General features: G+C 35.9%; 2 protein-coding genes and 1 long non-coding RNA gene across 4 annotated transcripts in view; 2 read left to right on the plus strand and 1 right to left on the minus strand.

The window, feature by feature from the left end:
- Positions 1-10,286: 10,286 nt before the first annotated feature.
- On the plus strand, positions 10,287-17,141 carry LOC137405903 (hydroxylysine kinase-like). Its single transcript, XM_068092358.1, has 6 exons — positions 10,287-10,382; positions 11,101-11,263; positions 11,512-11,619; positions 12,986-13,125; positions 14,925-15,096; positions 16,085-17,141. Exons 1-6 carry the CDS (start codon positions 10,299-10,301, stop codon positions 16,510-16,512), a joined length of 1,095 nt encoding a protein of 364 aa, XP_067948459.1. The 5' UTR covers positions 10,287-10,298; the 3' UTR covers positions 16,513-17,141.
- LOC137405909 (uncharacterized) lies at positions 10,640-17,158 on the minus strand. Its single transcript, XR_010979822.1, has 3 exons — positions 17,065-17,158; positions 10,985-11,103; positions 10,640-10,781 (listed from the first exon to the last, which is right to left on the minus strand). It is a non-coding gene; the product is annotated as an uncharacterized lncRNA (long non-coding RNA).
- Positions 17,159-17,342: 184 nt separating this feature from the next.
- The window catches only part of LOC137401300 (hydroxylysine kinase-like), a 63,305-nt gene continuing 58,370 nt past the window's right edge, over positions 17,343-22,277 (plus strand). The window contains exon 1 of one of the 2 annotated variants that reach the window (XM_068087682.1): positions 17,343-17,375. The gene's annotated coding sequence lies outside the window, so the exon portion shown is untranslated. The remainder of the gene's footprint in view (positions 17,376-22,277) is intronic. The other variant, XM_068087684.1, reaches the window with a different exon arrangement.

The raw sequence follows: 22,277 nt of genomic DNA on the forward strand, positions 1-22,277 counted from the left end.
CATGAGAGAAGTACTGTATAACATGAGAGAAGTAAGGTATAACATAAGAGAGGTAATGTATAGCATGAGAGAAGTACTGTATAGCATGAGAGAAGTGCTGTATAACATGAGAGAAGTAATGTATAACATGAGAGAAGTACTGTATAACATGTGAGAAGTAATGTATAACATGAGAGAAGCACTTTATAACATAACTTGAGAAAAGTACTGTTAGTCGTTGAAAATACGATTCAGTGAAACTAAAAATATTATTTCTGTTTTTAAAAATGGCAATAACATAATCATTATTCTTTACCAACATCATCACAAAAATAATATACAATAATAATATTCAATCAGTATACTGCTTCTGACCAAGTTTGTAATTTATTGACAATCATAATCGGTCTAGATGGTTTCAGGTGATGATACCTGGAAGGGTGACATGCCCTGGCTCTTGGGTAGAGGAATACAGTGGCTACTTGATGTCTTCTCCAGGTATTGCACATACTTATGATTTTAATTGAGTCTAGCAGTAGTAGACAATCAGCTAACCAACCAAAATCAACCTGAAAAACTGGCCTCATAAGTCTATCTTTTAGGTTAGCAGACTCTATTCTCTGAATGGCCGCTGTCTTATGTTGACAAAACCATACAACAGAAAGATTCAAACGTAATCTCGCTCAAGCTTGTAATACTTGTCTGAAGTCGTGCTTTCACAAGTAGGGCAGATAGATACTCACAGCTGTGCTAATAAGTGCTTGTATAATCCTACATAATCTAGAATAAGCTAGCGGAGTAATAAAAACATAATTCCTTGGCACCAAAATGCAAAAAATATTCTTAGTCTGTGATACATACAAACTGTATGTAGTTTTTATGTGACAAACAACCACGTCTTTACACGTGGCCAAAAGTAATGTTTATGTGCATTTTATAGCTGATCTTTGAAAATTTAAAGGCGCTAAAATGTTAAATTATTAAGAGAAAATGAGAGGGGAAGAGAGAGGGGGGAAAAAAGGAAAGAACGGGAAGAGAGAGAACAGGATTTTTACACACTTTGCATCCAATGTAGTTTTGTAACTTATGACATATTATGACATATGACATATGACATATGTAACTTATGACATATCTCATATTCTTGATTTAGATGACGTATGAGGCAACAAAGAACATAAAAGCAAGAGTTTTGGTTAGCCTGTCCGCTATATGGGTAGATATATTTTAGGGATTGCAAATGAATATTACCACTCATCAGAGAATTACTGCGTGCACAGAGTGCCTATGTACTACTCAGAGCCCAAAGACTCGCGTGGACCTAAGTTAACATTTGTTCAAGCTGGCCATTGCTATGAAGACAGAGCACCCTGTAATGATTTTGCGGAGGGGAGAAGAATTAGTTGTATTGTCTGCACAAAACTTTATTAAATTTTATTTATTAGTGATTTGAAAACTTTGCCTTTTGAGTAGCTTTTGTATTTTTATAAAAACCAAGATAAGCAGTTTCAAGTTCTCATGTAATTTTTATATTTGTTTCACTACAGAGCTATACAAGCTTCTAGCAAATATTCAGCTTTTTGACCAACCTTATTGTCAAAGGTTTTCAATGCTCGCTGTTGCCTTATTTTCATGAAGAGTTAAAAAGAATTCAGAAACATTTTCGAAAAAGATTAGCTTATTTTGTCGTATAATCTTTCCTTTTTGATATGTCTTTTTACCAACTTTATGAATTCTATATAAGCTTCTCTATATCATGTAGATAAATGTTGTCTTGTTGACTTCGTTACCATTTTCATAAAAATCATAATGTGTTTGGTTCAGTATTTGCTAAACAGCGGTTGCACCATCTATTAATGATTACATATAGAGAATGTACATAGTGTGCTATACATAGCATAATATTCAATGTATCTCTATTGTAATGAATCATTGATAAAGTTATTATTGGTATTCATCTTAAACTTTTGGAAAAAAAACTTCTTTTGTGGCAAGGGGTATGAAATTAAAATCAATTATCCCACGCCAACTCATCAACAATGAGGGTGGTTCATAATGTTGTAATAAAGTTGTCCTCTCATGGTTTCTTTATTGAACTTTAGATCGAGCGTTTGCAAACGGAAATGCGAATGTAAGATTACGTGCTATGCATTATCTTTGAGGGGCGCATACAGCTATTTCGTTTTTGATGTACGTATTTTGCTGACTTCGTACCAAGGACACTAGGCTTGACGGTAGATGGGCGTTTATTACCGAACGCGTGTCTAATTTTCGTTTATTTTACACGAAATACAAGATAAAAATATTTCAAGTGCATGGTTTGGTATAAAGTCGTATTATTTAATAAAATGATATATACATGTATTTACTGACGTAAAAGCACTTTTATGTTCATTAATTTCGTGCTACCACTAAGCCAAACTCCTTGGCTGACTCAAGTACAGCTTAATGTATTGGCAAGATCATACCAGTAGCTGAAATGATTAGATCAATCACGTAGTTATTTTTCAAAAATATACAACATTTAAAGCAACAAAAATCAAATGGTTGCAGTAAGCCCTTTCAATACAGCAAAGAATGTGTACTGAAGAAAACTCGCAAGAGTGGGGTGGGGACAACCCCTACCTATAGTCTCTGCACTGTAACCAGCGCTACAACCTGCTGAACCCAACTTGCAGGAGGAAGCTGAAACCAACTCATTTATGCTCTGCTGAACCCAACAGATTGCGCTGAACCCAACGCCGCTGACTGTACAACCTGCTGAAACCAACAGGAGGGAGCTGAACCCAACTCACTTGTGTTTTGCTGAAACCAACAGAGTGCGCTGAAACCAACGCTGCCAACTGTACAACCTGCCGAATCCAGCAGGAGGGAGCTGAAACCAACTCACTTGTGCCCTGCTGAACCCAACAAAGTGCGCTGAACCCAACGCTGCCGACAATACAACCTGCTGAAACAAACAGGAGGGAGCTGAACCCAACTCACTTGTGCTCTGCTGAAACCAACAGAGTGCACTGAAACCAACGCTGCCAACGCTATAATTTGCTGAAACTAACAGCAGAGAACACAACTATTGTAAGGATAATTATTTAATTATCCAATTTATTTGTAGTAATTTTGTGTGAGCTTGCTGTTAGTAACGATTATAAACGATACTTTTCCAACACTAACGACTTTATTATAGTAATACTAATCATGCGTCTATTTCAGGAGTCAAACCCAAGCTGAACTGCCTAAAAATTAGTGGCAGTATTTATATTACATAAGCGATTGGCCTAGAGATTGACGGTAATCGTTCAAACCGACCAATCATATCGTCTTGCTGACTGACGACGTTCTAGAAATTTTCACATTCATAACAATGAAAAATTATTGCTAGACAATAAACCATTGCAGCGTAACAGTCTAAACACTAACAAAAAGCCCAGAAAATTCTACATATACTGGATAGGAAACGGTAATCGTAACAAAACAGTCAGACATATTTTGATAATGAAAAGGGCTAATTACAAAATCTTATCTCGAGAAAACGTACTAATAAAAACGGAAACAGTATTATCTAAGTAATCTAAATGACTAATACTTAGTTGGAACAGAAACTAGATTATTTTGACACGGAATCATGAACATAACAAAATTCTTCAAACGAGCGAACAGTAAGAAATAAATCATCAAAGACTGTTCATTGCGTAAAAATCTTCATGCATGACGTCTGTTATCTTTCCTAGGTCAACTACTGTCCCAGAAGTCCCTTCTCTATATATATTGACTAAGTCACCTTTTCCTTTGATCAGTCTATTGTGCTTTTCTGTGTCGAGTGTCCGAATCGCCTCGATGAGCCTGACATCCTTGGGACCGATAGCATCCAAGTAGGAAAATTCTTCGGAGTTATTCCTCCCACAGCCTTTTTCAGGGCCACCACTCTTTTCATAGAGTTTGTTCTTTAGAATATCTCTCTTGATTTTCAAGTTTACTACAGTACGACGGATTTGCTTTCCTATAATGATGTAGGAGTACTATCAGCTTGAAATAGCAATCGCTTGAAAAGACTTCTAGCGAATAGATTATGACCTGTAGATGTCCTTGAAAAAACTTTGGATTTCAGAATAATTTGATTAGTCTAATGCTTTACCTAACTGATTGGTTATAAGTCGGACTTTCTTTTAATGTCAGCCATGTCTGATAGAAGATTTAACATCAAACATTGTTACTTTACAACAAATCATCGAAATTCTTGTAACTGTCACAAATGCATCTGTGTTTTTCGTTTTACCATACGTAACTTAACATTGTTTAGCAAAGCAAGCTTACAGTGCTCACATCATCCTTGTACAGAAGGTTCATTGAGATTCAGATGAAAGGAAGAGGAAACTGTCCCGAGCCTTCTTCATGTATAATATGACCTGTTGGAATGCAAACGCATAAATAATTAAAAATGGCCAAAGTTTCATTCAACCATGGAGAAAGCACCAGCATCTCACGTGCCTTTAATTGGACATTTTACCTTGTTTCAGCTACAGCAACAAACCTATTACACTTGATAATCTTCCCATTCTTACACCATAATCTTGTGGTATGGTAGATGTTGATCCCAAAAGTTGTTTGTCTTCACAAATTTTCTTGTTAGTTTATGGCATTGCCCCATACTTGCCAAGTCTCCCGGTTTGGCCGAGACCCTCCAGTTTTTTTAAGCCAGTCCCCTTTTGCACAAAAGCTCCCGTTTTCCTCCAGCTTTTTCAATAAAGGTAGTAGTTTAATTTTTTTACTTGTCGTTTTCCCTTTGTTTACTAGTTGTGAGCTCTCATCATCATACAAAGTTAGCGACAATGAAACAGATTGCTATTAAACCGTATGTTTGCCATAAAACCTGGGCTATTTAAATTTAGCAACATTGATGTCTAACGATTCGCTCCGCAGTTTTTCATCAATAAACAAAGATTATACATGGAGCTGTGACATATCGTTGGCAAACGACCATGACCTCACATTGATAGCAGAGCACCTAAACATTGAATAAAATCGTGGAAGGGCCTCCTATGTAGGTACCAATGAAAAAAAAACTTCACAAAGAAATCTAGGCTTCAGATTCAACTACTACATTTACCGTCAATTTCACGCTTTTTTTTCTCAACTATTTGGCAAGTATGCATTGTCTTGTGTAGGTATTTTCTTGTATATACATTTTGTCGTTTATTATCGTACTAGTTGAATGCCCAGCATTGTACTCGTAATAAAACAATTACCCAAGGAATTTGAGTAACTTACCTGATAAGCTAGTAACTTAGCTAATCTAAATCTTTACTATAAGAATATGACGTTACGCGGGATGACGTTACGCGGGATGACGTTACGCGGGATGACGTTACGCGGGGATGACGTTACGCGGGATGACGTTACGCGGGATGGTGTTAAGCTAGCCGGTAGTATTTTTACAAGTGCTGCATAAGTATGTGCGCTATTCTTCATTAGTATGAGAAGGACAGCATAGTGTATCAGGTTAGTTTGCCAGTCTGCAGACTTGCTGGTGCCAAGTTCAAATCCAGTGATAAGCAGAATTTCCATTCCTAAGACCTTATCACTATGACCGGACAGATGACAGACAAACACTGAGATTTATATATATAGATGCAACACTGCCATAGTTTTGTTTAGGCTGGACTAGTCTGGGGGCTTAGAATAAATGCCGTTCATCAACTGGCTGAGTGTTAGAGCAGTATATGGGTGAGACCTACTTTACGTGAATTGTGAGACTATCAACCAGAAAGAGTTCAAAACAACCAGACTGAAAGTACTAATTTGACTGCTAGACTGAAACAGTCTTGAAAGGGATGATAGTGAGTCACCACAAGAACTCTCACTAAGGGAACAATAAAATGAGGCTGATCAGATCTGACTAGCCAGACAAAAGGTTGTATAGAAACTTGTCAAGCTTGTCAACATTTGAAGAGAATCATCAATCAGGCTAGCTTTGCGTTCAAAAACTACAGATATAAAAGAAGAGATGATTTAAGCGACCATTAATCACTTTTAAATTATTTTAATTTTATCAAATAATTTTTTGAGATGAAACTGTTATTTTCGTCCATGTTGGTAAGTCTACAGCAGGCTACAGTTTTTGAACAAAAGGTACATGGATTTGCATACTTCATTACAGTATCTCGAAAGTCCGAGCAAGAGGTCATATAGCAGTTGAAACTATATAGCACATACTGTGAGCTTGGAGAGAGCAAAAAACTTTCCTGCACTATCGCTGGGAAATACTGTCATCGAAAAGATATGTTTATATATAAAATGACTAAGAACTTCTGATGGTCGCTATTGATGGGAAAAGTTACCAAACTAGAATTTGTAAATTTTTCTATAATCGCATTGTTTACCTATTACCTTTTTATTTCAATTTTTATGGCACATACGATTTATTTATCAGGTTATACATTATAGGGCTGAGCAGTAGATAGGTAGATATGTAGGACAACTGTGCGTCTGTTTTTGACTAATACGAAAGGAATGTTTTGTATTAATAAAAGCTTCTAAAGATTAAGAATATGTTCGATACGGTGATGAGGATTGGATCATTATTGGTTAGTTTCAACAACCACTTAATGGGATTAATTTTGGCTTGTAAGGTATATAAGGCCAGACATCCGCAGAAAAAATGCATAACTTGCTAAGTTGCAGTCTACAGCTGTAGCATAGTAACCTACTGGCTCAAAACTCAATGTGTTATAATAATAAATAAAATAATATAAAATATAATAAATAAAATGAGGCTGATCAGATCTGACTAGCCAGAAAAAAGAAGAGAATTTGAAGACATTTGAAGAGAATTATCAATCAGGCTAGCTTTGCGTTCAAAAACTACAGATATAAAAGGAGATGATTTAAGCAACCATTAATCACTTCTAAATTATTTTAATTTTATCAAATAATTTTTTGAGATGAAACAGTGTTATTTTCTTCCATGTTGGTAAGGCTACAGCAGGCTACAGTTTTTGAATAAAAGGTACATGGATTTGCATACTTCATTACAGTATTTGAAAGTCCTCCAATTTGACCAAGAGGTCGTATAGCAGTTGAAACTATATAGCACATATTGTGAGCTTGGAGAGAGCAAAAAACTTTCCTGCATCATCGCTGGGAAATACTGTCAAAGAAAAGATATGTTTATATATAGAATGACGAAGAACTTCTGATGGTCGCTGTTGATGGGAAAAGTTACCAAACTAGAATTTTAAATTTTTCTATAATCGCATTGTTTACCTACTACCTTTTTATTTCAATTTTTATGGCACATTCGATTTATTTATCAGGTTATACATTATAATACTGAGCAGTAGATAGGTAGATATGTAGGACAACTGTGCGCCTGTTTTTGACTAATACGAAAGAAATGTTTTGTATTAATAAAAGCTCCTAAAAATTAAGAATATGTTCGATACGGTGATGAGGATTGGATCACTATTGGTTAGTTTCAACAACCACTTAATGGGATTAATTTTGGCTTGGAAGGTACTGTATATAAGGCCAGACATCCGCAGAAAAAAATGCATGGCTCAAAACCTACTGGCTCAAAACTAAATGTGTTCCTTGGTGGTAGTCTAGGGACTCATTAGAGTCCTAACAGGTGGCGTCTGTGTGTCAGCATTTTTTGTGACTGTTGATTTCCGGCCAAAGACCGCCGAAAATTATATATTGTATAATAAATTCAGAATTAGGAATATTCTGCCCAAATCATTCATGAGGCAAGTCCTGTGTTTCAAAGACCAAAGTAACTATTTACTCAAGATGCGTCAACCTGTTTAGATATAAAGAGCTTCAAAATATCAACCCGTGAACTGAACATTCAAAAGGTACAAAATTCTGGAACACATTGTCGATCTCCCTGTGCATACTAAAGTTATCATCTATTTCAAATTTGGTTGTGGAGGGAGGTGAGCATTATGTAATGGATATCCACCAATACTGTCATTGAATATATTCAATAAATAACCAACATTATTCAATGTTATAGACATTTTTATTGGATGGAACTTTGTATTGTATCAGATGAATAAAGTTTGAAATTTATTATTGCTAAACTTGCATGATCGCTGTATTTATGGTTACTATGATTACACTACCGCATAACTTGGGCAAAACCACTCTATCAAAACAGACATTGATCATAGTTGTCTTTCGGCAAGAACTAGACTAGTGCGCTATAACCAGGCGGTGACACTTTTGCAAAAAAACAGCATGCAAACTGGCTAAATGTCACAGTTGTTTGTTTGTAACATTGCTTTGCAAGTCAAGTTTTTTGGACAAAACATTCAAGTGTGTGATTTCTTTTAGCAAGTGAGGTATCTTAGCCCGAAAAATTACTCTGAACCTTTCATTGACAAAAACAAGTGTAGAGCTACGGTAGTATCAAAGGAAAAGTGGCCAGTCCTTAAGACATACATTACAGTGGTGCTTCAGTTGATTTACTTTTTGACTGGAAAGATGTTGAGATTATACCGAGTACAACGTATCTGCTGAAAGATTTGTACTGACTACTACACCTCAATTGACTATCCTTTTTTATTAGCTAACTTGTCATTCCTATACAAGTCACACGTCATGATTGGATAATATGGTTCTAATAAATGGACTGTGCGGGTTGGGTACTGCGATTTGAATTCTTGGGTCCTAGGATTTACTAGTCTGTCGTTAGAAACAACATTTGATCAAATTCCTAATATGAAAAGTGTTGGAACATGGATTGGGAAATTTTAGAAGACTAGTGCAATTATGCAAATCTTTCTTCATCAATTGGTGTAACAGCACAGAATAGGTGAATTAACCATTGCAGTTCTACAACGATGATAATTACCAAATGGATACTTGATATATGGTTTAAAAAGAATGATGTTGACTAAACAGTGCATGAAAATTCTCACAAAGTGCATAGTTTCAGAACCATTAGAAAATCAACAGTTTCAGTTGTACAGATTAAACCATGTGACTGCAATTATTTTAAAGTTTTTTGGTTCTTTCATTTTTTAAAGTCACATTCACTTTTTTATATTACTTTGACAGCCTAGTTATACGGCAGAGTCTGTGTAGTAGGGCATAAGCAATGGTTGAGAATATCCCTGAGGTGATATTTTTCGAGGTAATTGTTAAGCTCTGTAGTGCATTTGAAGTGAACAAAATTGCACTGAAGATGTCTTTAATAAAAGTGAGGCAACAATACAAGCATAGATATGAGATCACTTCCTTCTGGTTTGCTACCTTCTGAATTAAGTGGTCTGTTTAAGGTATAGTGAAGCTAAGAAGTGCATACTGTAGGTAAACTCAAAACTTGCAAAGAAACAGCCCTCACAGGATGGCAGCGCTAGAATCTAATTACCTCACTATTTTTAGATAAATAATTGGCTTCTAGTAAGACAATAAGTTTATATTGTTGAATTTGTTGTATGTTGGTAAAAACAAATGTTTTAAATGTATTGTGTTGAAATGATTTTTTTAACTAACATATGAGCGTTGATTAAAAAATTATGACTGTTTGTATTAATTTGATCAATAAAGGAAGTCATAATATAACTGATGGGCCGTCTCATGTGTTTCATAGGCAAAATTATGTGATACATTAGTTTTTTACTTTACTTAAAACAGCTTATATATACTTTTCAGTAAGACCTTCAAGGTAAGGTGTGCTAAAATAAGCCGATAAGTTAAACAAATATTTAATGTCTGAAGAGTGAAATAAATTATAGTAAAAAATCACAAACGCAACTGACAATTTCTAATCAGACATTTAAAAGAATAAAGGTTTCGCTTACAACAAAACAAATTTAATGGTATAAACACTCATCTTATAGATATGAGTAACGTGTGTTCAATTAAAAACATCAGTTGAAGGCTTAAAGTTTTTTCAGACATCTTATCATGGCCTTGACATGCTGATAACATTCATTATTGGCAAAAAATATACCTATATATAATTTACCACTTTTGTCTACGTTTAGGACATAGATCTTGAAGATGCTTTTTGATGGGTACATTCCATGTTTAATATTATATATTTTTAAGTTAGTTTGATCCTTGTAAGATGTCATAATTCTATAGTAGTAGTTTTCTGAGTTATAATTATAATGCTGCATTGTTTATCTTTGCAATGTAGTTTTTGTGAATCTTGTAGTCTTCACTACGCTCTTTTCATTGCATCAGTTTAGAAAATAGCTTTAGCATCTGGTTGAAAATAGCCTTATCTGGTTGAATGTACACGATACATAACATAGAAAGGTGAGTGAAAATAATATGATTGATTTTGCTGAACGTCAATTGTAGCCTCAAGTATGGCTGCAGAGTCTGAGGATTTGAAACCTCATGCAACAGATGAGGACCTAAAAAATGTAGTTGAGTCGCTGTATGGCCTGAAGGTACGCGCTTCCATCTTCATCGTGTTATTTATGTTTGGGCTAAACTCGGGTGAAACTTTGTGTAAGTTATGTGAGACCCATAAAAAACTTGAGAAGCTATCTGATTTAATAATTCCTAACAGGAAAATATTATTGTACCAAAATCTTTAAAAGCAGTGTGGTTAACATTGGAGATGTATTTTTTGAGTTACCTATGTTGAACTGAGCATGAGAGAAGCACTGTATTATAGAACAAATACTGTATAGAATGAAAAAATTTAGAGTAAAGGATCAGCGGTGGTTCAGTAGTTAGCACGCCAGCCTATGATCAGTAGGTCAGTTGTTTGAATCACACAAGAGCTGTTGGTGGTGTTAAAAGGGCATCAAACCACAATTGCTCCTGATCTTGAACTAGCTTGCCTGTATTAGAAAAACATACAGCTGCCAACAGTGATTCCGCAATGTGTGTAAAAAGCTAGTAGAAGCAAAAAACTATGTCTATTTTTCCTTTCAGAAAACTAGAAAGGAATGCGCCATTTAGAAAGGACCAATAAGATCCTTTCTAACTAGCATATTCATTTATAAGACCACAAAAAACTGAGTTGTATGACACCACTTCATACCTAAATAGAAATGTTCTTATGTTGAAAACAACACCTCTGCTAATGCATACATCACTGTCTGTTGGTCACTGTCACCTTTTGCTAGATTTATTACCAGCTTCAATGCCCTTTCGCAGGTGCTGTCAATGAAAAGGTTGAATGGCTATGACGATTTAAATATACACGTGAAAGTCAACATGTCTGAATGGGACAATGACAATATTATAAGCCCATGTCAGTATGGGTATGTGTTGAAGGTTCTTAACACTCTTGACAGTCGCTTGAACCAGCAGAGTGTTGGTGAGTAGGAAAACTCCATTCTTCTCAGCATTCAATCACGAGTTTTAGATGGCTGCAGTATAGCTTAATAAGATGTTAGACAAACTAAAGGTCGGTAATGGTAGAAGCTATCAACAGACCTTGCCAGTATTCGAGTCACATCCATATTGTTGTTAAATATAAAACATAAATATCAATGTTTATTACTTTTTCCTCGCATGGCGTCAGCAATATTTATGGCCTCGTGATTCACATTTACCTCTTTCTAGCTGCTCAAGTTGATCTTCTGAAGATGCTGTTAGAAAAGGGTCTTGTATGTCCTAAGCATGTTTATGACAAAGAGGGACGGTTCTTCAGTGAACAAGATCTGCCGAACGGTAAGCTTTTTTAGAAAAAAATAGTCTACCTTGTTATGACTGATATAATTGCTATGTGAGACATTTTTGAGTGAAATTTTAGATGATATTATGACTGATTTCAGTAGCCCATTTTGTTCTAACTGTAAAATCTATCAATTTAAGTGGACCATGGATTAGTTCCAAGGCCAACTAACATCATGAGCATCTATCCAATACTAGCAAGAAGCCGTCGTGACCCGATATTTCCTTTATTCTCAATCAGGTAGGTGGGTGCTTAAGAGGCTGGTTCTCAGAACACAGATGCTCTTTTGAAACTGAATATTTTGGCGACCCTGCGGAAAATACGGATATTGTCGACACTTCATATGAAGTTTCGACAAAATTGGCCAAAAAATGTGGAAACGCGCGCCCGCATAATCACAAAGTGAGATCTATCTATACAATAATTTTGATGTTCATCCCCAATTGAAGTCATTACTGTTTACTTTGTCACTAGTCATCAGTCTCATCAATGTTAATGAAAATACAAATAGATAAAAATGCTTTACTCTGTAGGTTCCTTCGCCTTCATCTTTATAATTTTACCCAAAGTTCTCTATCTCTGAGCTGCTATCTAATGTTAAAAACATTATAGTACGGTAGACGCCCTATAATATAAACCTTCTTTTACGTCTATTCCACTTAAGGTAAAGAATTTATGTAAAGGTTACATTTACGTAATTTATGTAATGCTTTACATTACATATTCTATATAATGTAAAGGATCGAGTTGGTGTAAGCTCTTAAATTCGACTTAAATAACGAAAGCCCTATATTTAGCCTTAAAGATATCGTTTTTTATATTGCCGAACTTGGAAGAGAAAACGAAGTATAGGGGTCTCTATTATATTTTTTATTTTATGTTAGGCATAAATAATATTTTTATAATAGTTTTACATCCTTTTTTGTTTGCACCACAGACCTACTAGTAAAGAAAAAAGTGAACAAAATTGATTTAAATAGACATTACAGATGTGTTTAACTTAATCCCCTTAACTTAAAATAAAATTACTGTAAACTTGCAGCCTAAACCACATGTAATTGATAAGAAAAAAGGGGAAAGTTGTCAATACAAACTAATAACACTACAATTACTGTACAGTCATTAAATTAAGAAGTTAAATTTAGTTATTTTTTTCGTTTTGAAGGGCCAAAGGAGTGAAATTGAGAAGATCTTGGAATGGATTAAGCTATGTACATATGTTTTACTGTTCATATTAGGTAAAATTTCTATAACATAAACGTTCTTGGAATGGATCATTTACGTTGTAGGGGCATCTACTGTAGCTAACTTATTACAACTCATTGTAAGTATTCTGCACATGAGCATTTTTATATATTTTAGAGGATCGCGGTGGCACAACGCGACATGTTGTTAGGCTGTTGGAGTATATTGAAGGTACACCTATCTGTATTGCCGGGCTCACCAATGAACTAGCTCGTCAGTCAGGGGAGTTGTCTGCCAACATGGTTAATATGATGGAGGTGAGTGAGCTGGGAAACTAATACATATCTTTACAATCTTTACTATTGCAGAGATACAAAGGGTTGGGTATCCTTACAATATAAGCATTTCGCATAACTTATAATCTTACGTGATCGGTTAATTTTTGCTTACTTTTCAGTGAATTGCATTGTGTGCGCTATAAAGCACTAAAGTTCAAAGTCTAGCAAAATATTTGTACTTTTTGGTCGATTGGAAGCTTTTCTTTCGATTTGTGTAAACAGAACTATTCCAGCTAATACGATTTCTTAGTTGGCTGTAAAACATGTTGCAAGGGAGTATTATACGATTGTTTAAAAACGTGGCAGTTCGCGAGTATTTATTGAGAGCCTATGCGACACTGAGGATATAAAACAAGTAGCTAATATCCTGAGCAGTTACTAAATACAGCCGGACCTCTACTTACAATCTCATCATTCAACAAGAGATGTAAAATTTGAGCAAATCCAACTTTACACATGGAATAATCAATGTTCAAGGTTTCTTGAAACATTGCAGTATTGTAAGTAAAAGTGACAAGTCTGGTAAAAATAAAACTGTTAGAAATATAAAAACAATAATGTTATCTTAACCAAGTTAGTTTAAACTTGACTTGGTATAAGTTAATGTAGTTGTGCCTGTAGCTATTCCCGAGCCTATGCGTTGCTACACAAACATCTGTCTTTGGGTGTCTATAAAATAACAGCAAAATCCTTTTTAAAAAAAATCATTACTTTTACAATTATATTTTAAATATTTTTAAGTTTTTATATAGTTTCATATATATTATACATCTGACATAATATTATATGTAATCACTTTCAGTATTTATTATAGAGTTGATCATGTTTTTGGGATGTGGAATAATCAAAATGAACTACAGTGTTTTATTAACACCTGTGTGTACATATCATGCATTATATACATGTACATTGTATTGTATTAGTACTCGCGTTACTAGTTTTCGTGACTGCTAACTTATGCACGAGATTTTGTTATCAGTGTTTGTAGTGTTCTTTCATGTAGCATTCTTTCATTACGTGTACATGTTGGTAGCAGACAAACAAATAACTTTCTGCAAGTTTGGAAGATTCAAGTTTAAACCTATTTTTCGTGGTTACGCAAAACTCAGATAGCTTTGGAACTGATAATAAAAGGTTTTTAACGCCTTATAGAAACACGTTGACTGCCTGTCAAAGTGTTGTGGTACCCTGAAAGCATTTTTACAATCAGAAAGAAATGACGCAATTTCTGAAAATATCGTACAGCGATCGATATTGATTGACTTGGTAACAAACAGTGTTTACTCAGATAATTTATTATTGAAGAGGTGTTATTCGTTGTACAAACTTTTTTATCATCAGGACCAAGGCAATACACTACACCGTGTATATACTATAGTGTATATTTATAGATTGATCACAAAGAACTATAATATGCCATACACATAATACAGCTACAAATACTATATTTGAAGGTAGATTAGTATGAGAAATGGCATCATTGGACATTTATATTACAGTAAAAAAGCAGTCTATATGACAGGCTCAAATTGACATCTGGTAGTGCCGACAACTCTATTATCAGAAACGTTTAGATGTTAATATTTTGATGAGAATGAAAGGTGATATTGTCTGTTGAGTTTCCTGAAGAACCAATCACATCAGACCGGGCTGCTCTAACTTATTGATCTTAAATTCCTCAAACGCTTCCTTTTATTCAAGGATATGCTTTAGCATGTTTAGTAATACATAAGTCCATTTTTAGTATAAAAACAACTGTAAGCGTGGCATTTATTCAGGGCTATGAGGATGAAAGATTGCGGAAAGATGAGTCTATTTGGAATCACGACAACATTGCAAAGGTCCGGGAATACTTAGACTATGTGACTGATGAAGAGTACAAGAGAATAGCAAGAGAGTTTCTTGATAAGTGGGAATCATTGCAGGAGACAATAACTTCTTTACCTCGAGGTGAACTTTTACACTTATTCAGTACGATGGTTTTGCGCTTGCACTCGACATTTTTAGTCAATTCAACTTTCATACTTGCACATATTGGATACTCCATATCATCTATTTTCGTACACAAACAAACCTTTTTGCTGCCACATATGACAAATCATCTTCCATGTTACTACATATGACAAATCATCTTCTTTGTTACCACATATGACAAATCATCTTCCTTACTGCCACATATGACAAATCATCTTTTTTGTTACCACATATGACAAACCATCTTCCTTACTGCCACATATGACAAATCATCTTCCTTACTACCACATATGACAAATCATCTTTCTTACTGCCACGTGTGACAAATCATCTTCCTTACTACCACATATGACAAATCATCTTTCTGACTGCCACATATGACAAATCATCTTTCTTACTGCCACATATGACAAATCATCTTCCTTGTTCCCATATGACAAATCATCTTTCTTGTTACCACATATGACAAATCATTTTCCTTGCTGTTACATGTGACAAATAATCTTCTTTGCTGCCACATATGACAAACCATCTTCCTTACTGCCACATATGACAAATCATCTTCCTTACTACCACATATGACAAATCATCTTCCTTGTTACCACATATGACAAATCATCTTTCTTGTTACCACATACGACAAATCATTTTCCTTACTGCTACATGTGGCAAATAATCTTCTTTGCTGCCACATATGTATTAAGTTAGTTTTTGCTTTGCTTTTCTAACATACGCCAAAGAGCTGGTTTATCGATTAGATCTTTGTGTGCCAGAAGTTGTGTTGCTAATAATTTTGGGTCATTGTTGCTATATCAACTCCATGACAACTTGATGATAGTTAGCCATGAGAATTAGCCGGCTGTAGTTAGTTTTTAACAAATAATGGAGGTAATGCCTGTTATATTACCTTATAATGGTGAACTTGGAGAAGATATTCATTTACACATATATTCTGTAATTCTAGGACTTATACACTATGATGTTAATGAACAAAACATCCTAGTGAGAGAGGGTGACAATGAAGAAAAGGAAATCGCAGGCATCTTAGACTTTCAGGAAACAACCTACGGATTACATGTGTATGAAATTGGCATCTGTATTATGTATCTGATGACAGTGGCTGATGAGCCTATGGATGTTGGTGGTTATTGTTTGCAAGGTTTTTTGAAGAAACATGCACTGTCACAGGCCGAGCTAGACATTGTGTACTACTGTGTGGCAGCACGATTTACAGTATCGCTAGTGCTTGGCTTATATTATTACTCTATAACCAAGGATCCCTATGTTTTGGTAACGCAAAAGAGTTGGAAAGTCTTTAAACAGCTCTGGGATTCACCAGCCGCCGATGTCACAAATCACTGGCTTTCACCTAAATTTCAGCAATCAAAATAGTTTGCTACTAGTCAGTTAGTTATAGTTTACCGGTAGACTTGTGACTTGAAGGTGCTCTCTAGAAGATAGACATTAGTAAGTGGTAGAGCTGTTGTGGGCATCACCAAACACAGCTTTGCACAAGCAAAATGCCTTACAATAATGAACTTGTAAATGCTGCCATATTAATTCTTGAAAAGTTTATATGTTGTATAATGATGTGATGCCAAATAATGAGCTATTTTATACTAATAAGGACTGTTAACCTTATAGACAATAAAAGTTATTTAATAATAGTCCTTTATTGATTTATAATTGTTGTAGTTGTAACAGCCAGCCTAATGTTTCCACAAAATTCCAATCTTTTACAAAAGTATATTCCATTACATATCAGTTGGGTCATTATTTACCTTACAAGTTTTTATTCATATAAAAAATTTCATAAACTAGTGGACCTAATTAGTAAACCACAACGATAAATAACTCAATGATCTTCTTCATGAATTCAGAAATGAAATGATTTACCCAAATTGTAAATTTAGATGTACATGTATAAACAAATTTTCTACGTACAGTATTTGGAGATTTTTATTGAGGCGACATGGAAAAATGTACCAATCCTTGGAAGATGGATTGGTCCAATGGTTGCTTCGTCGTCTCATCTTCACAACGACAGAAGTCGATTCGCTACGATTGTCGAGTTCGGCGCCAAAGCTTTGCGACTGACATCGTTCTTTGGTACAATGTGTGTATTACGATGGTGAACATGTATTTATTGTTTACATGTCTGAATATATACAATTGTGAAGTGAAGTTCTCAGTCTAACTGGTTCTAAACGTGAGGCTACATAGAAGAAGAGAAATCGGCGTCATTTAAATTGAAGGTCTAACAAAATTACAAATTGTTGATTTGGAACTTCCCAAAAGACGCTAATGCGTATCTAACCGAATAAGTAACTGAAAAATAGCTGATGAATCATCTGACTGTATCTTGTTTCCATACTGTATTATGTAGTGTTAGGCCTACATCTTACGCCCAGACCTGCCAACCCAAGAGTGGGGCAATGCGTGAGATTTGGTTTTGGGGCAATTGATGTATCAATGATAGTATATATAAAATTGTGGAAAATGGGGCAAAAATTCCACGCGTTTCTCACGCATTTTCATTTTTTCTTTGGGGTGATTGCGTGAGTCTCACGCCCAATGCGTGAGAGTTGGCAGGTATGCTTACGCCTTCCTTTCTAGTAAACACTAGATCAATCACAAGTAGTGTGGTTTGTATAATTTTAAGCTTTCAAGCCAGCAGTTATCAGTTGTGCTACTTGACCTCGTGACTAAGGTTTCAAACATGTAATCTGTTGTATTACGCTCGATGAGTCCGATGAATGCATGGTGTTGTAAACTTGAAAATCAAGGAGATATTCAAACGAATAAACTCTATGAAAATACTGATGACCCTGAAAAGGGCCGTGGGAGGAATAATTCTAGAGAATGATCCTATTTGGATGTTATTTGTTCCAAGAACGTCCAGGTCATCGTGGCCGAGAGGATCTCGGGGGGGGGGGGGGGGGGGGGAAAGGTTCTTGGCGACTATTCGAGAAGAAACCTCGCGTATCGGAGTGGCCAATGTCCTAACCGAGTTGGATGGACGCCACACCGGTCTCCGGTGCACACTTGGCCAGTGTCGTATAGGGAGAGTTACGCCACCAACGGAGCCTATACAAACGCATCGAAAGTTCCAAACAAACATCGGCCACGCCTACTTTTATATAGAGTTACAATTGACTGCTCTTACCTGTCTTTGTTTATCAGTTAATAAAACTACTTTGGGTAACCTTAGAGCACTATCAAGTATACCACAAGAAAGCTCAGGTTTTGCTCTAACTCACATAGCAGTTGTAAAAGTGAAAACTCCATATTTACAGGTTTTCTGCTACTTCATAGTAAATACCTCCTATTATCTGCACTAGAATGCCTCAGCTAAATTGGGTTTACTTGCAATTTCACAACTTTGGGCGACCAAACAAACAATTAAATGTATTCACAATGCTAATTATATTTATAATACCATCACTTGCCAATTTTTTTTGTTCATAAAAATAATAAACGGGCTTGTTTTATGCAATTTAATGGACAACCACAAATTTATTTCGGACAATGATTTCAACTAAACGTGCAAGAAGTATGAGGTACAACATAAAAATTGAACAACTTTCCATAATAAAAACTGAATACTAAAAGGGCATATTATACTACATAAAAAATCTTTCATAGTAATGTTACAATAAAAATTATTAACTTTGAATAAACAAGTCAAAGTAGCTAAGCTGTACTAGTACTATAGTGAGGTATGCCAACGTACTATTTTGTGTGCAATGGCTGACTTACACATGTTTATAATATATATAAATATAATACTAGTCAACAAGAATGAGTACAGTAAAAATACAGAAAGCAACAACATTCAACAACACTTAATAATGAATATTCTGAACTAGTGTTCGCATGGCCATGCTTTTGCTACCAAACTGCACTGACTGTGAGGTGGAAGTATGTTTTTTACATAAAATATGAAGTCTAACATTCACAAACTTTCTCACTAGTTTCTGCAATATAGCATGACAAGTGGGCAGCTCACGTGGCATATCAATATTCTCCATGCATTTAGAAGCTATCAAAGTACCTATATGGTTGTTCTTAAGATGAGGCTAAAAGCTTCTCACGACAGACTCCCACTTTTTGAACAGAGCAAGTGTGTCACCAGAAACTTCACACAAAGCACCCCTTCTTTAAAGTTTTTAAATTGCAGAAAACCTGACCTACAGTGCGGAGCACCAGATGTGTTAGATAGGCTGGTGCAACAACCTTCACATACTTGCTTCAACTTTAGCAAACTCGGTAGACAATAGCAAGCAAGATAGTATAACAACTCTTTTTCTGCTGCGCTGATTTCCTCAAGTGAAGCCAGAGGTACATCTATGAGCAAAGGTTCGGCAGTTGGTACTTCTATGGTAGATGGCAATAAATCTCTGAAGTACTCTTGCCCATCTTCTACATAGAAGCTTTGGTCGGTTTGAGATACTGTGCCACAGTGATCAGTTTTAGAGCATATTTAAATTCTGTAGCTGTTGGCACAGGACTCCTACATCTTACCGCGCTGAAAAGGTTCTCGATACAGTCTTGTGTCAACCTGGAGGTGAGTAAGAACTCCATGTTGGCAAGCAAGTCATCACAAATGTTGAGTACGGATCGTGTAGATAGGTGAATACCAGCTTGGACTGGCTTCCATGCATACCTGACTCCTATCCGCATTGACTAGTTTTACAAAATCATAAAGAAATGAACGAGCATCAGCATAAGCGTCAAATTTGTGTTTAGATAAAGCCATTACAGAATGACGAGAGGCCATAAATCAAAACAATGATCGACTGTGTCAATAAACCAAGCCGTTGTCAAATACTCCTCAGATCTACCTTCCTTACTAACGGAGGTACCTCAGAGCAGCACTAACAGACTTACTAAAAAGATGCATGGCATTCGCCACATTCATCTTGCTGAAGTGTCCTGTAGATGAGACAGTTTTATCAGACAGATTAGGTGCTAATTTTAAGTCTTTACTAGACTGGAATTCAAAAAGATCCACAACATAGGATAGTTTTATGCAGTTAAAATGAAGATTATGTTTTCTACAAATATCGTCAGCTATTGTAAAAACTTTATGAGTGGCAAACGCATTTCTCAAGTTTTTAATAACGTGATGAACGTCAGCTAAGAATAGAGGTACATTATCACCAGACACAGGATGTGGAATACAGCTCACTAGTGAGTCCCTTTTGCTTTCAATACCAAACGTCTTCCACATCGCTTGGTTGCTTGACCCCATGTCTGAAGTAACAGCAACAACTTTCAGATCAATACCGCTTGCATGTGTTATGACATCAATAATAAGAGAAGCTAGACTGTCCCCGGAAATAGATTTACCAGTGATAAGGAATGCGACAATTTGTTTCCATCTTTCAGTAATTTCTGCAAAGATACAAACAACACTTGGATTCGAAGTACATGTAATATTAGTGGTAAAACTGCAGGCACAAAGAGGAAAGTAATAAATGAAATAAACAAGAACTTAACGTCACCAACCTCCAATCATAACCACTAAACCATGACTAGCAAGGCCACTATGGCCAGGTAACGTCACTTCTCCTATTACGGAGCTGTTGCTAGCATCATACTCAAGGGCTTCAGTAATCTCCATCTCATCCAACACAAGGCAACACTGTCGATTCCTCTCATCCATACTCGCAGCCTAAATCAAAGAAGCTTGTAAATGCAGTATAATCCGCAAAGACATCAGAATGTAAAAAGAGCGATTAGCAAAACAAATAAGAAACATAAAATTGAAAATAAACATAAGATAACTCTTTATTACACAAGCTCACCTTTTCCTTCATGTATTGAAAAACAGCCGTGAGAACTCCTGGCTCAAAACAAATAGTTTGAAGTCGTCTTTGCAGTGTCCTAACAGACGGAAGAGGCATTCCTGAACCCAGGAGATGGTTGCAACCTGTGGACCCACAAGTAAACCGCAACTTCAGCCCTTTCTTTATTGTATCGAGTTGCCATTGCAATCTTCTAGTGGAATGTCTCTGAAGAATTGAAAATTGGGAATTGAAAAACCTGTAGGCCTATCTCTGATCTGCCTGAGCATCCCACAGCCCAACAATTAACTATTATGATGAAGATGCTGTTTAAATCACAATTAAATTTCAAAATTATAAAAAAATAAAGGGAAAAAGTGTTAACGCAAAGATTGAAATAACTCCACGCTGGCAGATAAACGGAATTTTGATTTTAGCCTGGTGTAAATCTAACTAACCACAGATAAGATGCTCGTGTTATACATAAAAAGAATCAGAAAATTCTGACGATCTTAGTGGTATATAAAAAGGCTAAGAAAATGGTGATTTCAACTGTGTATAAATCGTATTTCTGATTCGATACCTTAATATCCAACGGAACTTTATATAGCAAAGCGAGTTTGTTTGGAACTATCGAAAATGACGTAACTCCAGTTCGCGTAACACTCCCTATACGACACTGCACTTGGCAGCTGCCTCGGAGAAGGCACCCTCCTCTCCCTTGGCCTACCGATGCATGGTGGCTTTGTGGGCGATGTCTGTGTGGCCACAGATCGCTGGTGTATCTCTTCTATGTGCTGTACTAATAACGCCCTGGTGGCGAAGACGCCCTCGCAGGAGGAACACTTAATTTTCTTGATGTGACATCGCTCATGTCGTTGCAGCTCTCTGAGTGAGGTGAAATGCTTAGGGCACTCTGACTCTATTGACGGCAGTGTTGGTTACAGCGCAATAAATAAAAATAAGAGTTGTCTCCACCCCACTCTTGCGAGTTTTGTTCAATATTTACCCAATAAATATGTATGCAGGAATTTACAATGAAGGTTCCATGTTTATTCGTAAGTAGCGAAAGAACGCGAGAGCAATGATATATATCAAAGCACTTACTAAAATATTCGAATATTGTGTTGTTCGTGATCTTAGGTGTAATATTCAAGAGCACAAATTATTTATTTATTTCCTGATGAGAGCGGACACACAGACCGTGCGTCTTTTATAAAATGCGAGTACCCTAGGACACTTATATTTCGCTAGTATTTAGTTTCGTGAGTAGCATACAGAGTAAAATTTCGCTGGAACTTAATTTCGCAGCTCTGATGAGTGCGAAAATATAGTGATGTGAAAATAAATGCAGTGGAACAAACATTA

Source organism: Watersipora subatra, chromosome 1 (assembly GCF_963576615.1).
Source record: "Watersipora subatra chromosome 1, tzWatSuba1.1, whole genome shotgun sequence".
In the NCBI taxonomy this organism is placed as follows: domain Eukaryota; kingdom Metazoa; phylum Bryozoa; class Gymnolaemata; order Cheilostomatida; family Watersiporidae; genus Watersipora; species Watersipora subatra.

Excerpts from the sequence above, each read along its gene's own strand:
- LOC137405903 (XM_068092358.1), top strand. The coding sequence starts at position 10,299 with ATGGCTGCAGAGTCTGAGGATTTGAAACCTCATGCAACAGATGAGGAC. Across the intron at positions 10,383-11,100 it reads AGTCGCTGTATGGCCTGAAG|GTGCTGTCAATGAAAAGGTT; the intron begins GTACGCGCTTCC and ends GCCCTTTCGCAG. Across the intron at positions 15,097-16,084 it reads AATAACTTCTTTACCTCGAG|GACTTATACACTATGATGTT; the intron begins GTGAACTTTTAC and ends CTGTAATTCTAG.